This window comes from Dufourea novaeangliae, unplaced genomic scaffold, assembly GCF_001272555.1.
Source record: "Dufourea novaeangliae isolate 0120121106 unplaced genomic scaffold, ASM127255v1 scaffold65, whole genome shotgun sequence".
Taxonomy (NCBI): Eukaryota; Metazoa; Arthropoda; class Insecta; order Hymenoptera; family Halictidae; genus Dufourea; species Dufourea novaeangliae.
Window position 1 is genome coordinate 2,679,733 of NW_015373961.1, and position 15,174 is coordinate 2,694,906.

Consider the following 15,174-nt stretch of genomic DNA (forward strand, 5'->3'; position numbering starts at 1 on the left):
TGGACCCTTTACCGAAGTATCATGAACCCTTAATTGTTCGTTACTCTTCTCTGTAAATATTCATTTAATAGTGATTTCGAACTTTGTCCAGAAGTGACAGACAAATGCTCAAATATGCATGAGGAGTTATGAATTATGTCACATTGATCTATGGACTTCTGATTTAAAATTAATGACTTGCAATAATTGATAATAATTAATTTTAATAGAGTTTTGTGTATATATTTTTTATGGAAACTTTAGTATATGCTATTTAGGGATATCTTATAGAAGTTAGCAGTCTAGTATAGAATATAGAAATATGTGGGATAAAGTAAAAAATATGAGAATAACTGTATTATGAAGAATGTATTACATAACTATATCTGTCACATTGTTTCTGTGCATTTGCAGAATGAGATACTTTAGTAAGGTCAATGTCCCTACTTCTAATCCTGTAAGAGTTCTGCTATTGCAGAAATAGATTTTTATTATTTATTTATGCAACAATCGACAAAAGAACTTATAATTAAATTAAAATAAAAGTATTTTTAAAAACATTATAACTTAATAATAGTTAATCTAATACGAAGTACAAAATGTCCCCATTTCTGCTCAGAGAAAATGGAGGTGTCAAAACCAAACTTTGTCGAACAATATTAAAGATTCCCTAAGTTTTTTTCTGTTAAAACAAACCGCTCAAATCACGTTTTTTCACGACGGACACACTTATTAGCATTGTAGCATTTTGTACGGAAATACTGAAATAATTCAAATAATGTTTTCTATAAATAATTTGTTATTTTACCTTTTTACATTAATTAAAAAATATACGTACTGATCAGAAATCGGGACGTGATTAGAAATAGGAACATTGACACATTTTATACAAGGAAGCTATCAGTCTGGCAGAGTTGGGCAAAATGTAATCTAATTACAAAATCTAAATTGCAATTACAATGTAATTCTCTTGCAACACTGCGCTTCGCAAGTCGAGAAACACCGTGAATGGATAAACATCCGCAGTTTACTTGTCATAATACTGTTCCAAGGGTAAAAACTGTAGCATTAAACGTGTGAAAATTCGCCTCTGTCATACCATCGTCGCCCCTCAGTTTCACCGTGATTTTTCGCAGGTAGTCAGAGGGTAATTATCCGCTTTCCATTAGCGTTAGCAACAGGTAGAACGCGAGCGCGCGCGCGGCCAGCCGTAAATTCCCGTAGGAGAGGAGGTCTCGGCTCCCGGTGAGAGTTGGGACAACACTGTCACCGGTTGCACAATGCAAACAAACGAAACGGGAGGGGGGAGGGGCCCACGATGCGCCACCCCGAAGGGCCCCGAACGCAACGCGGATAAACAAGCTGTACGGGGACTCGGAATGAGTCGTCACGGAACGAAACGAACCGTCAACGGAAAACGAAGAGCTGCAGGGGAGGAGGGTCTCGCGTGGCCCATTGTTGGAGGACCGCTTCCGAAGTCATCGGGGACTAATGGGGGGGCGGGGAGGGGAGAGAAAAGGAAAGTGAACCTCCTGGAAACGATTTCCAGGCCCGCTTTTATGCCTTTCGGGGGACCAACGCGCTGCTGGGAATAATTGGAGAATTGTTTGCAGGAATCGGTTGCTTAACCCAGGTTCAGCACTCTGGGTTATTTGAAGAAATTTTTTTTCGAAGGACAGACCGTCACGGACGGGAACTTAACCTTTGTGTTCGTAACCGGGTCTCCACTTCGGACTTTGAGCTGGGAAAGTTTGTACGATTCCGATAAAATATAAATCCTTTCTGATTCTTGTTGTTTAATTTCGTTGTTGATCGATTTATGTGTTTACTGTTGAAACATTTTTTTGTTAATATAGAAATGATGGAGTTCGAAGTTTACAACTGGGCTTGTTTCACAACTGGGGTACCCGGGTGCCCACATAGAGTCATTACACGCGAAATCGAACACTTTTTGGAGTATTTCGGATTTTTTAAACATTTGGATATGTTGTATCTTTAGTGATCTATAAACGTGTCTTGATGGATTTTTGAAAATTTAAAAATTGTTGATTTTACAGCTGTTTGTAATATAGTGATAACGGTTTTTCAATAAATCATAACTGTTGCTCTAACGAACTGATCGAAATGAGCTTTGAAACTGTAATAAAGGGTTGTAAAATGCAATCGAATCAATACAAATACACAATTATTAATTAACAACAATTATAAATAAATAAAATAGTTATTTTAATACTTAAAAGTTTCGCAACTGAAAACGTTGATGAACTACGATTAACGGACCACAAAATTTGTCACACTTTTAAAATCAGTGCTACACGGGTGCAATGCTAAGAGTTCAATAGTTAAAGATTTACAAATTTAACTATTTGTTTCTTCATTATATATTAACTTGTTTACCATTGTATCGATTTGACACCGAAGAACAAATTGAGTTCGATAGCTGAAATACGAATGAGGGTTAAATGATGATCAAAAAAACTCAATAATCTGCTCAAATATATACAAATCTCATATTTGCAACAGGAGAAGGCATCTCTTCACCAGGAAGCACTCTGTTCGGATAACAGAACGTTCGAGTATCACGGTATTCGGATAAGAAAGCATTTACCTACTGTAAGTATACTTTGCGTGTATCCACTGCGCTTTCCCAACGACAACCCACTGTCATGCAAACACAGAAGAGAGTCTACTATCTACTGCACACTTCCATGGGAGTCAATATTTACGGTAGTTACCTAACTTCCAATTGTGTGCCCGTACCCTACAGCGCCACGCGTCCCTCCCGACCCGAAAAACTGTTCCTACTCCCTTCTGGCACCTGTGCAGTTTTCGTCTCGCCTCGGTGGGTCCGTTTCCAATCCCCCTCCTGGGCAGAGCGGATAATCGTGATTTACTGTGCGCAAACGACAGCCACGATCCCCTGTCAGCCTAGGACTAGCGCAACAAGTGCATTTCGACGCAGCAGGTAGATGTTTACGCGCGCAGTCCCATTGTCGAAGAGGGGTGGCGTTTACGATCCCCAAGAAGAAGAACTAGCCTGTCGTCTACTCGAATCGCGAACGAATTCGTATAAGGCACGCGCCGAGCCACGCTTACGAAAACGTGGAAAGCTGTCCTTTTCCCGATTCCCTTTCACCAGGACACTCCGTGTCGAAGTAAAAGTCGCCAGGCCCAGCTTTTACGGGGGGGGCTAATATTTCACCTCCATCCGGACGAAGAGAATTTGCGCTGGATGATAAACGCTGCTCGTAATATTTTCGTTCCGAGATCCAACGTCTGACGGACCGTCCTGGATGATATATAGGGATTATAAAGCTGGGGAAATTACCCATTCTATCTTGCGCGGGAACCGGAAGAACCGTTCTCCATGCGGTCGAAGCAGGATCGAGGGATAGTTTGATTGAAAACCTGAATATTGGTATTTTACTTGTGTGATTAGTGGATGTTTGTGTGAAAAGTAATTTTGTATCTTGAATCAACCAAATTTTTAATTAATCTGCTAGCAGCAGTTGAATTTATATTTAAAATAGAAGTTTAAGTAAAAGGTGTAATTTTGTAGCTTGAAAAATATAGAATCTTATGGACTAATTTCTCGAAACTGAACGAATAGAAAAATTTATTTATTCTATTAAAGGGTCTGATAGGGTCGGACAAACTAGAAAGTCTGAAGAAACTTTCTGAAAGTTTTTACTGTACCTACTTAATTTTGGACGATTGGGTATTCTATCAATGCATAAAATCCGTTGTCTAGTGATCAGCTACGTTTCTGATCACTTTGGGGAAACTGTAGGTACTAGAGTTCGAAAGTAATTATAAAAAAATTTGCGTGTGAAAGATTGCCAACAAGAATTAACACAGTAGTAAAAAAATTAATATAATTAAGAGATAAATAGTTAAATTTTGAAATACTTTAAAATAAAAGTCACAGAGCCTCAGCTTAATTTATCTACGTATAACATAATTTCCTAGGAGAAATATGTATCCAATTGACACAAAGGATGAATGAAAGTTAAGTAGTCATAAGAAAGTTTGAAGAAGATTTTTAAAATCTGAGACCTGACTTTTTGTTCATATTGTATATAGAATTGTCGTACAACATTGATTTAAAAAATTGTATAACAGACAAAAGTATTAGTCAATTTATGGGCAAATAGTAGGACGATCCAGTCTATTTTTGAAAGGGATTATTCTGCCTGATCAGCAAATTAAACATGGCGTCGTTCGATTCGCCGACATTGCTATTAGGTTCAACTAAATTAACTCGTTAATTTAGCCGAAGTGTATTTCGACTGTGTAGAAATACGTCTGAAGGTTCGGAACGACTGAATAATTTTTAAAGATACGTGATTTTACACCGTTTTCGTAAAAGTGATGACGATGCGCTTGTCGAACATAATCATACTCGACCACCTCAAGAATTAAGCATACTTTTCATGAATTCCTAACTTTTATAATTTCAATCGGCACCAGGATTTTTACGTTTTCTGAAAGAAGTTTATGATTGTTAGTATCTAATTCAAGATCTAGAATAACACGGTTGTTTTTGATGTAAGGAAAAAATGTTTCGAGAAGAAATCAGACCTGCTAACACATTAACGAGTGATAAATTAAATTTCCTATCCACATCAATAAATCGAAATTTTATATTCGAACTCCTGTTATTCATGCACCTGTTGCTTGAAGAATAAAAACAGTTTCGAACCGGTTGAACAGAAATATGTGACAATCTTCCAAAGATTAAGAAGAAACAATGACAATAAAAACACTGGAAAGCCTTCCACTATTTTACAAATTATTCCCCAGATAAGAAAAAGAGGAACGATCAAACTAAAACGTAGTTTCTTCGAATTTCCCTGACACCCTAAAAATGTATAATTATACATAAATATTCCTCCAAAACTTTCCGAGGTCTTCTCGTTCAGTAAACATCCTCCGGGAAACAAATGCAGCTCGCGCAGCTCAACAATGCACACGGAAGTACCGCGGAAGGCAATCGAGACCGCGACGAAAAAAAAAAAAAAAGAAAAGAAGAAAAAAAAGAGGAAGGAATTCAATTATCAAACATAATTTCAAACTCCTTCCTCCTCCGATTTTCAGGAATGACACAATCAGCTGTAACTCGACGCACGATACTGCGAAATTAGCGGTGCGCCAGATAACATAGGAAACGACACGGTATTATCAACCGGAAGTATCGTTCCGACTCGTTTGCGGTGATTTGATAGCGGAACTTTTCAATCCCCCCGCGTCGTTTTTCGCGGCCGGCCGCGGAACGATCGCGATCGTGGATCGTTCGCGTCTAATCGCGGGCGAAATGTGTCGCTTGCGTGTCTCTATGCGAGATAAATTTATCGTGATCTACTCGCCTGTTAAACCTTCAACACGATCGCTGCTACCGGAAAATCGTGAAAAACCTGTCGTGTTTTAGCGATCTGATATTCCGATTTTTAACCCTCGTATCCGTTATTTGTTGCAATTCGACACATTTTTCTCCTAAGAAATTATGTTATTCTGTCGTGTGTAGATAAATTTAGTTCCGTTTTAAAGAATTTGCAAATTTAATTATTTATGTTTTAATTAGATAAGTTTTTTACCATTGTGTCAAATTGATATCGAGGGATAAATTACAGACTCCTCTCGAGTATCATCTGGCTTGTTCTACACGATTATTGTCCAGGCATTATCTCCATCACTAGGGAGAGTGTGGAACCTGTCAAACGCATACTTTGTTACCCCTCTGCTTTTGTTTCCGAGGCTCGATCTTCGGGCAAGGAAACGAATTTACGAGGGTCTGAAGCATTTCTTCCTCTAAGATTATTGTCCCGGCGCGGACCTGAGTTTGAGACGACAATCGAGAGGAGTCTGTATTTGATCAATCGTATTCTTCTTTGAAAGATTTGACCAATTCAATTCGATGGCATTTGGTATTATTCAACATCTTATTAAAAGTTCAAGAAAAGTGTTTTGTCTTATGGTATTATTAAAAGGAAGCAACACGGCAGTCATTGTTGTAAGGTTAAATTCCATACAAAAGTGTAAAGCCACGTGGAATTTCAGATCGTATATTGCCGCGGCGAGTAGATCTGCGCTCCTTTTTTTGTAACTGAATAAAAAGTGATTCCCTTCTCAGTAATCAACTACGGTTCCATAAGGCTTCTGTTAAAAAGAGATTTTTCTAACGTTTCTTTTTCAATAATTTTATCATTGACCTTACGATTTTTTGGTAGCGATCAAAAGTTGAAACTATTAAGAATGTTCTGCTAAAATGTCAACTAAATTTATAATAATTAAAAGTTTGTGTAAGCCACCTTAACGAAGAGACGCGAAAACTGGCGTCGGTTACGTCACAGCGTACACGGTGAAAGCACATCCCGGCGAGCCTCGCGACAAGGCTTTAGAAATGCGCCCGGCCCGCAGCAGCGCGGCGATTTTAAAGGTCGCAAAGACGCGCGCGTTGCTCTCTCGGTGTCCTCCTTCCACGATCGCGTTTCGCGCGAGGTAACGCCACCACACTACGTGTATTATGTGTACTTTTACTTTCGTCCAGGGGAGACGAGAGCCGTGTGTCGCGACAACAAACGGCTGAAAAAGTTTCTCTCTAGATAAACAGAACGACGTGACGAAGGATTTAAATTTGTCCGTTAAACCGGAAATGGGCGGGAAATCGTGAACCAGGTATTAGAAGCGAATTTGAGGTTAGGTAACGGTAGAATTACTTTTTCCTGTAGATTGTATCTTTAATGGAACATCGAGTTAAAGAATTCTGTCTTTCCCACTTTTATTTTTAGGAAACATCGAATTGAATGGCGGAAAAAAATGACTTGCAACTACCCTAGAAGAAAAAAAATTGGATTTTGCCCCCCTGCCCTTACCCGAGGAAAAAAAGTACGAAAAAAACATACGTGGGAGTCGTTCAAACTAGAGTGCAGATCTTCATGGAAATTCCATGCTTGTAGGCTAATTTACAAAAATGAACGGAAACGTGGTTTCTCGATTAGAAATTTTATGAGGCTAAAAATTAAACTTATTATATATGTGAATTTGCTTGTGTAATTCACTTCGGTACTGATTTAATTATTGTTCTGATTAGGTAGCGGGTTCTATGCATTTATATAAAATAGAATAAAGTGAGGCTTTAATAAAACTAATAAAGTTTCTACGTAAATTAACCTTTATACTACTTGAGCCAAATATAAACAACTCTTCTTTCTTAAACGATCTGTAAGAACCAACATACACCATACACAGTACTGGGTTATTCTCACAGCATCAAAACGAAGTATAGTAATGTCTCGATGAGTGCGACGGAGTTGGGTCCGCTTTGGTGCATTCGTAGTAAGGTTTCCAGCCCCCCATAAATTTTATTTTTGCACAATGCCAAGCCTCTGCTTAGCTTCTGGTTACTCTGTTTCGATTGGTTCCAGAAGGGGACCCTCCCAGTGGTGGGAATAACGCCGTTGTTAGTGTCGCATTCATCGAGAAATTACTGTAAACACTAAACTTACGTTTTAAAGTAATTCCATCCGGTTACCTAATTAATAATTGTACCATTAGTTTGATTATAAAATAAGCTGACGGTATATTCTTCGTACAATTTCAACACCCCTATCATCCCTTAATCGATACCTATCTTAATCCCTCAATATTGAATCCATGTCACCCCTGCAGATACAGAAACAAGTTATTAACGCAATGCCTTTCAAAAGTTTATATGATCCTTTCGTTGCACCATATTGCATAATTTTCCCTAAAAAAGAATCTCAAACACAACTCATTTTGTATCTGTTTTAGTACAAAGAGGAAACTACCCCTTTACAGGCCACGGTCTGCCTAAACGTCTCAAACTCTGAGCTCTCCCACGAGAATAACGAAGAGTTCAAAGCGTCGCAAAATGTCCTCCTCGCTACTGTATCGTTGAAAGGGGGGTCTCGACAGGGGGGATTCCAGTGTCTCGGCTATTCTCTCCCATTCTTTTGGCTCCGGCGACCAGACGTCGAACGCGGTGCGTTCGCGTCGCCACGCTCGAGGGAATTTAAAACGCCGGCTGCGCGCCAAAACGGGAACCCCCGTCAATTGCGAACACCACAGGGGTAGAACCGGGCCAAACAAAGAGAAACAAAAAGGAAAACTGTAACGTCGCCACCTAATCACGGATCGAGAAAATGGAGTGCTTAGTAGAAATGTTCACTCTATGAAATTTTATTATATGCATCTTACACATATTAATAAATTTGAAACAGGGTTCGAAATAGAGATGTTCGATTCCGATTCGATTTTTCATAAGGTCGATTCTCTTGGGTAACACGTCACTGTCATGTTTAACGCATACACTTACGACCGAAAGTATGACACCAGAGTTCATGATTAATGGAACAGTAACTCATTATTCTGTTACGATAATATAAATGTTACGGAATCCGCACGCATGCAAATCACTTCCAATCAGTTTTAACCACAGTGGTCATAACCGGGTATCTGGGTGCCCACTTGGGAGCACGAAATTTTTATTGCTTCCGACAAAATATCTTTAAATCCCTTCAGATCCTCGTTATTTAACTCATTTCTGATTGATTTATGCATTTACAGTGGAAAACATTTGTTTGTTGTCATACAATAATTCGACTTCAATGTTTACAACACGCTTGTTTCATAAGAATAATCATAACTGACATGTAATTTAAGAATGAAACTATAATAAAGCATTGTAAAATGTAATTAAATCAATAAAAAACACAATTATTACTAAGTGGCATGAATTAATAAATAAAACAATTATTTATAGTTGCTTGGTGAACGTAATTGCATACGCACGTACTAGATTTCCAATCTCGATTTTCTCAAAAACTAAGCCTCGGATGAAAAAAATGTTATTTTATATTATTTTCTTATTTTTTCCTGAGGAATCACCTCATGCCCGAGTGTGCATGTTATTTGACCGCACGCTGTATGTGGTGTATTTTATAATTACATACCTCGAAAATTTTCCCGCTGATAATTCTTTCACTCTTCCCCAATAAACTAATACACAATAATAAACTGATTTTAATATTCATCGATGTAAACTACTCTGCAAGCACGTCCGCACAGCTCGACGTGTAATACAAAACTGAACGCTTTCAGTAACTATGTTACTAAATTCCCTTTTTGAATTCAAGGAATGCGACATACAGTTGCTCGAATGGAAAGAAAAAGTTCAAGTCGGTTAGAGGGTTGGAAATAATGGTCATTCGTAGGCAGATACCTGAGTACCCTGGTCCCGAAATATAGGGGGGTTTTTTTTCACGTTACCTTCATTGACCCTTCGTAGAATAATGTTTTCCTTTTTCTTCGATCACCAGACCTGGTCCCATACTTTTGACCGTTAATGTATATATGTGTTATATATGACAGTGACTTGTTACCCAAGAAAATCAAACTTCTGAAGAATCAAATCGGAATCGAAGATCCCTAATCGCCCTTTGGTCCCGCGGAGGAAGACGGTCGCTGCTAATTATCCGCAGTGAATGCTGGCGAGAGCCATGAATATTCATACCTGACATCTTTATCACATGTGTTGAGGGGAAAGAGGGCAAAAATTCGAGTCGTTGCGCGGTGGTTCCTTTTTGACCCAACTTCCGCCGCAATCAATAGCCATTCGACCATACAGACGTATAATAACTAGACTGGCGTAACGTAAACGTGAAACCAGGCGAAAAAAAAACGAAATATAATGGGTAAACCTGGCGAAAAAGTTAACAAAGTACGGTAAATCGACGATGAGTATTCAAAGGCTCCTCGGTACTGAACATTAAATATATTTCATAAACTAATGGCGATTTGCGGCTGAAACAAGTATTATTGGCTTTAAAATTTCAAGGTCTATCACTGTGCTAAGGTTCGTTAAAAAGTCGGCGTTACACCACTCTCCTTGTCAGTGCCGAGGAACCCTCTAACACTCATCGAAGATTTCCTGTATTGTTTCAGAAAAAACTCGTCTCGCGATTTTTTTTACCGATGCATCACAACAGAATGATTCAGTACTTCAGTTCGAAGAAAAATGACTGTGACATGCTCAGCACAAAATATCATCTTGAACATACATCTTAATCTCAATACGTAAGTCGTTACGGCAGTTTAATATTCGTATGAATAATGTATCGCGTCCTGTCCGTGATTCGTTGATTGGTTGAATTATGAATACACTTTGAGCATTCATTAGGCCTACCAATCAGTAATCCACTATTTTGTTTTAACAGACTGGTAACATTGTTGCACTTCGAAATACCTTCCCGCCATTTCTTTTCCAACGACAATCGAAACTGCAGAAGATGTTGGATAACGGATCAGATCAGATTCGACAGAACACAGTGGATTAATTATTGGCACGCCTAATGTAAGATTAAACTCTAAATAAACCGTATTTTACATTTTTCTATTTTAATTCCTTATTCGTAAGATGGTAATGTTTATTGGAAAACAGAGTTTCGATGAATAAAAAATACGGTCGTAAGATAAAAACCTCTGTATTTGTAAAATTATCGAATCAATGCTTAAAATTTTACGGATAACAACCGAGATCGATACAGTCCTATCCAGCAGAAGTATTATCCTCGACAAGATCGTAGAAGAACTAATTGACTGCTTCCTTGTAACAGTTGTTAATGAACAATATTGCAGTCACGTATCAAGAACAAGATCAACAAGTGCGTAATTAAATTGTCAAAAATTTATTTATTTAAAAAAGGGAATATTAACAATTTTATTATGCAGTTTTATAGAGCATAAAAAGCCATCAAACTTTCATTGTACCAGTTCTTTACTATCGACTATAGTTTTCAAGATATACAAGAAAGTAGGAAAATGCAGATTAACCTTCAACAAATGGTTTCACCCTGAAGAATCAGCAAAAACAAAATTGCCCAATGCTTCTATTGATGTCCCCTACAGATCTACAGACATTAAAAAGCAAGTCGAAATATTCGAATTGTATTGAAGTTCCCTTGTAAGTTCGCAAAATGGCATCCCAAATATTTTACCAATTTCTGTACCCCCCATTATAAATCAACCTTTACGGTGGACGAGCAAGTGAACCATGGAGGATGGTGTGCGTGTCAACGACGTAAATAAAGGCGGCCCGAGGCTCGTTTCATCGAGCCGCTATTTTGTCCACGAAGGGTCGGGGTGCAACGTTCATAAAGAAACGCTCGAAGGCTGTCTGTTCTAAATCTGAGACAGCAGGACATGCCCCCGAGCCCGTTCGCCTCTTTGGAATTTGCGCCGAAACGCCTGTTGCGCATACTATACGGCGTTACCGCGAACCTTTTGAATGATCGCGTCGGCCGCGCCACCCTCGACTCTTTGGTTGAATTTTATCAACCGCGAGAAAATGCTCTTTCGTCGAGATAGTGCCTGCCTCTACCGTTTCCTGCTAAGCGGCGGTCAAACGAAAATCTAACAGATGATCGATAATAAAAAGAAGGGAAAAAAAACGACTATGGTTCTGACAAACTGGAAGTGAAGTTCTTGTTCTGATTTTTCAGATTTGCTAGCGCAGCCTGGCAATCTTTGAGTGATATTGTTAATAGACATATGTCGACTCACAGAATTGATCACCGAAGACTGTTGGGCTTATTTGTATTTGAAATAAAAATAGATTTATCACGGAATGTTGGTAAAAGTGAAGACAATCGGGATGAATAAATAAGAACAATGTATGTAGATACTTTAATGCTTAATTCCTCTCACGAGTGTGTGTAAACAAACGTGTGACTCACTGCGAATAAAAGAAATATGTTCGGTTTTCTTGCGAGCATATAAATACCTAAAACTTGGATCATCCTTTCCAAAATGTAACGTTCACTTTTTATCCTCTGCATATCAGTTCTCATCGTCAGTATTCTCGTCTATGGATGACATAGTCGAAGGTTTCGGCAAATATTTGTCGCTAAAAATTGTCAATCCAAAAGTAACCAACGTATACGAGTGTTTCCGCTAACGGACCATCGATGAATGACGTTCATTCCCGTAGGTTTTATCACGAGCACGTGGTATAGCAGTAGCACGATGTTAATCTTTTCGCCACGAGCGTTTTGTGGCTGTCGATACTAGTAGTACTAGTTCCAGCTGGCTATCATGGAAATTACGAAGTAATGAAATCATCTAAACCCATAATGCTCATACGTTGCGGCACCGAGGAAGAATGAGACCGCGTGTACCTGTAACTTCGGAAGTGGACCGAGTCGAAAGAGCGAGAAGGAGCGATACATAGCACGGGAAGAGTGAGCGTGAGGGAGGGAGAGAGAGATGTAGCGTTAGCAAGGGGAAGTGAGAGAGAGAGGGAAAGAAATATGGCGGGCAAGTAACAGAAAGAGAGAGAGAGAGGGCAGACAACGTGTAACAACGTTGGTGGGAGAAGGAGGCGAGGAAAGGACGATAGATTGCGGACACGAAAAGAGAGGGAGAGAGTTGAAAGCGAAAGCGAGAAAGAGAAACGGCGAAGAGTGAGAGTGAAACAAACAGTTCGAAGCAGAAGAAAGAAGGGAGTTTGGCAAGCGGTACGCTACGGCAACAAAGAACTCGGGAGCATAGAAATGAGTTGTTGAGGTTACCTGAGGCATCATTCGCTGGTAGATCGGTGACCAGGGCAGCCCTTGGTCGTGAGTGTGATTGCTGCTGCTGCTGCGCCTGTTGCTGCTGTACCTGATGAAGGTCCGGCTGCTGAGGTCCCGTCAGAGGCAGATTAACCGCGGTGGTGTTCGAGGCATCATTCGTTGGTTGATCGGTGACCAGGTCAACCCTTGGTCGTGTGTGTGATTGCTGTTGCGCCTGTTGCGCCTGTTGCTGCTGCTGCTGCTGCTGTACCTGATGAAGGCCCGGCTGCTGAGGTCCCGTCAGAGGCAAATTAACCGCGGTGGTGTTTTCAGCCAGGATCGTCGGTATCGTGGAGGAGGAAGACGACGATGATTCCGTAAGGGCTGTCGCGGTGGTGTTCTCGAGGGCCGTGTGGCCCCCACCTTCCCCTGTCCCTGTAGCCATTCGGCCCTCGTGCATTCCAGCAGACAGACAGACGGGGGTCCCTCCTCCTGCACGTCGTCCCCGAGCGCACGCACTTCTCTCGAGGAACACCTACACTCTCTTACGTGCCCTCGCTCTCTTTCTCGCCCCCCGTCTATCTATCTGTCTGTCTCGTTTTCTTTCTCTCTGCTAGCCGAGAGAAGCGCGCGGCTCGGTTTTGTTCCTTCTTTCTCTTTACCTCTATCACACGGCCTGTTCCCTCTCTCGGTCTCTATCTCTCTTTATATTTCCCTCTCTCACTCGCTCTCACGTCCGTCTCGTGTGCGCACGCTCTTGCTATCCTCCTCTCTTTTTACTACTATACGCTCCCCGCGCCGGCCAGCGCCGTCTGAGCGTACCGAAACTACACCGTCTCTTTCAACGAAACATCGGTATATCACACAACAGCGACATCACACACGCCCGCGGAAAAATGAGCCCCGCGCGGATTATTAACCTCCTGTCCGGCGGCTCGAAAAAAATCGAACGTTAGACAAATGTAGGTCTGTAGGCCACTTCACTTACACTTTGCATCGGGACGGGCACTCCCTTAGTCAAGCGAGCGTCCGGCGCACCGTTGCGCTCTGACAGCACGAGTTCCAGGACCGTACTCTCGTCTCGTAGCCCTGCGAGCCGTCGGCTCCGAAATCACTTTCCTCGATGATCGCCTTTCGATGGATGCCATCGCTGAACTACATCTATGACCCGCTGATCTCGCGGCTTCTCGTCCGATTCTAATGTAACGAAACGTTCCTCGACTATATTTACGTGTTGTTACATATGCTGTATTCTTATGTACAATTCGAGCCGAATATAGTATACAAATGTTGTTTCCAAAACTTCTATAATGTATGTATTATTTCACAATCTTCCTGTTAGTCCTGATATTTTAAACATCTTGGCGCGTGCATTAATGTGTAGTATGAAAAAGTAATCTTTTTTAACCATTGAAATTAGTTTTTCGCCGCTTATCAAACAACTACATTATGGATATCTTAATTAAATGTCATTCTAAATACGATTGTAATTTTCAATGAAAATATTGCTCTTATTCCACGTGCATATATATGTATAGTGCTAAGGCCGTTAAACTATTTATGCATAAAATCTTCATTGGTTGTAGATAAATATCGTGTACAATTCACAAGATTTTCATTTATAGTAATATAAATACATCCAATACATGTAAATTGGTGACGATATAATTTGCGCCCGTTTAGTAATTCACAGGTACGGCAGTGGATAACGAAAGGGAAAATGCTAAACTGATCCTCGTAAATGTCACTAATCGTGGAGAGTATTCAAATGTATTTTACTCGTTTCAAATACAATATTTCGAGCACTCAGATAGTCTGGTAATGGTTCGCTCTTAACTTTCTAATATCAAACAGTAGAAGATAAAGTAATTCAAAAGAAGGAACGTATCGACCACTGTTTTATGTGGGTACCAGGTTTTACTAGTGACGGCACTGTGTTCCAATAATGTATCGCGGAAAGACGCAATTTCCGAAGGATTTTTCTGCTCTCTTGTGTTTGCAAGCATTTAGAATCTGCAAATTGAAAGGCTGTCAAATGCGTTTCTTGCGTTTTAAATGCTGTCAATTTACCACTGTCTTAAATACGACGATACTGTCTAAGTAGGTCAGGTGTCACAATATCTGGACGTCCTATTATGGGGCGCTTTTACACCGAATGTTGCATAACTCGTCACGCACGACTTCACCAAATATAACCATGTAAAAACTATGGCCTGACGGACATAATGCGATGTAATCCCTTTTCATTGTACAATACACTTGACTAACGCTTTCGGAGAACGTTTGCAGCGCTATCTAGCATAGAAGAGCGCGTAATACGAAACATTCAACAATCATATTACGTGCTTAGTAACATTTTCCTGTAATTGATTTAAATAGTAGACGGAAGTATGGCAAGATGTAAACACTGCATTAACCAGTCGTAAAATTTTTACTTTTAAAGGAGAATATATAAATTGTTATAAAAATATATATGTATACGTGTGTTACAACAATAGTATAATTCTATTACAATAATTGTCGTTTTTAAGGTTCATATAAGGTTTAGTATTTCCTTATATACAGATTTTGAAAAGCATTTAAAAATATAAAATGCATTTAAGATGAAATTTCAATACTTGTAAAT

At 39.8% G+C, this 15,174-nt stretch overlaps 1 protein-coding gene across 1 annotated transcript; it reads right to left on the reverse strand.

The window, feature by feature from the left end:
* Positions 1-11,450: 11,450 nt before the first annotated feature.
* On the reverse strand, positions 11,451-12,993 carry LOC107186477 (dynamin-B-like). Its single transcript, XM_015574340.1, has 2 exons — positions 12,567-12,993; positions 11,451-11,521 (listed from the first exon to the last, which is right to left on the reverse strand). The coding sequence occupies exons 1-2, from the start codon at positions 12,991-12,993 to the stop codon at positions 11,451-11,453; spliced, it is 498 nt and encodes a 165-aa protein (XP_015429826.1).
* Positions 12,994-15,174: the final 2,181 nt, after the last annotated feature.

What these genes read in the sequence shown, in the direction of transcription:
- LOC107186477 (XM_015574340.1), bottom strand. Translation starts at nt 12,993, where the DNA reads ATGGCTACAGGGACAGGGGAAGGTGGGGGCCACACGGCCCTCGAGAAC. An exon ending in ACCAGCGAATGATGCCTCAG is followed by an intron (nt 11,522 to 12,566) that starts GTAACCTCAACA and finishes TATCACTCAAAG; the next exon opens with ATTGCCAGGCTGCGCTAGCA.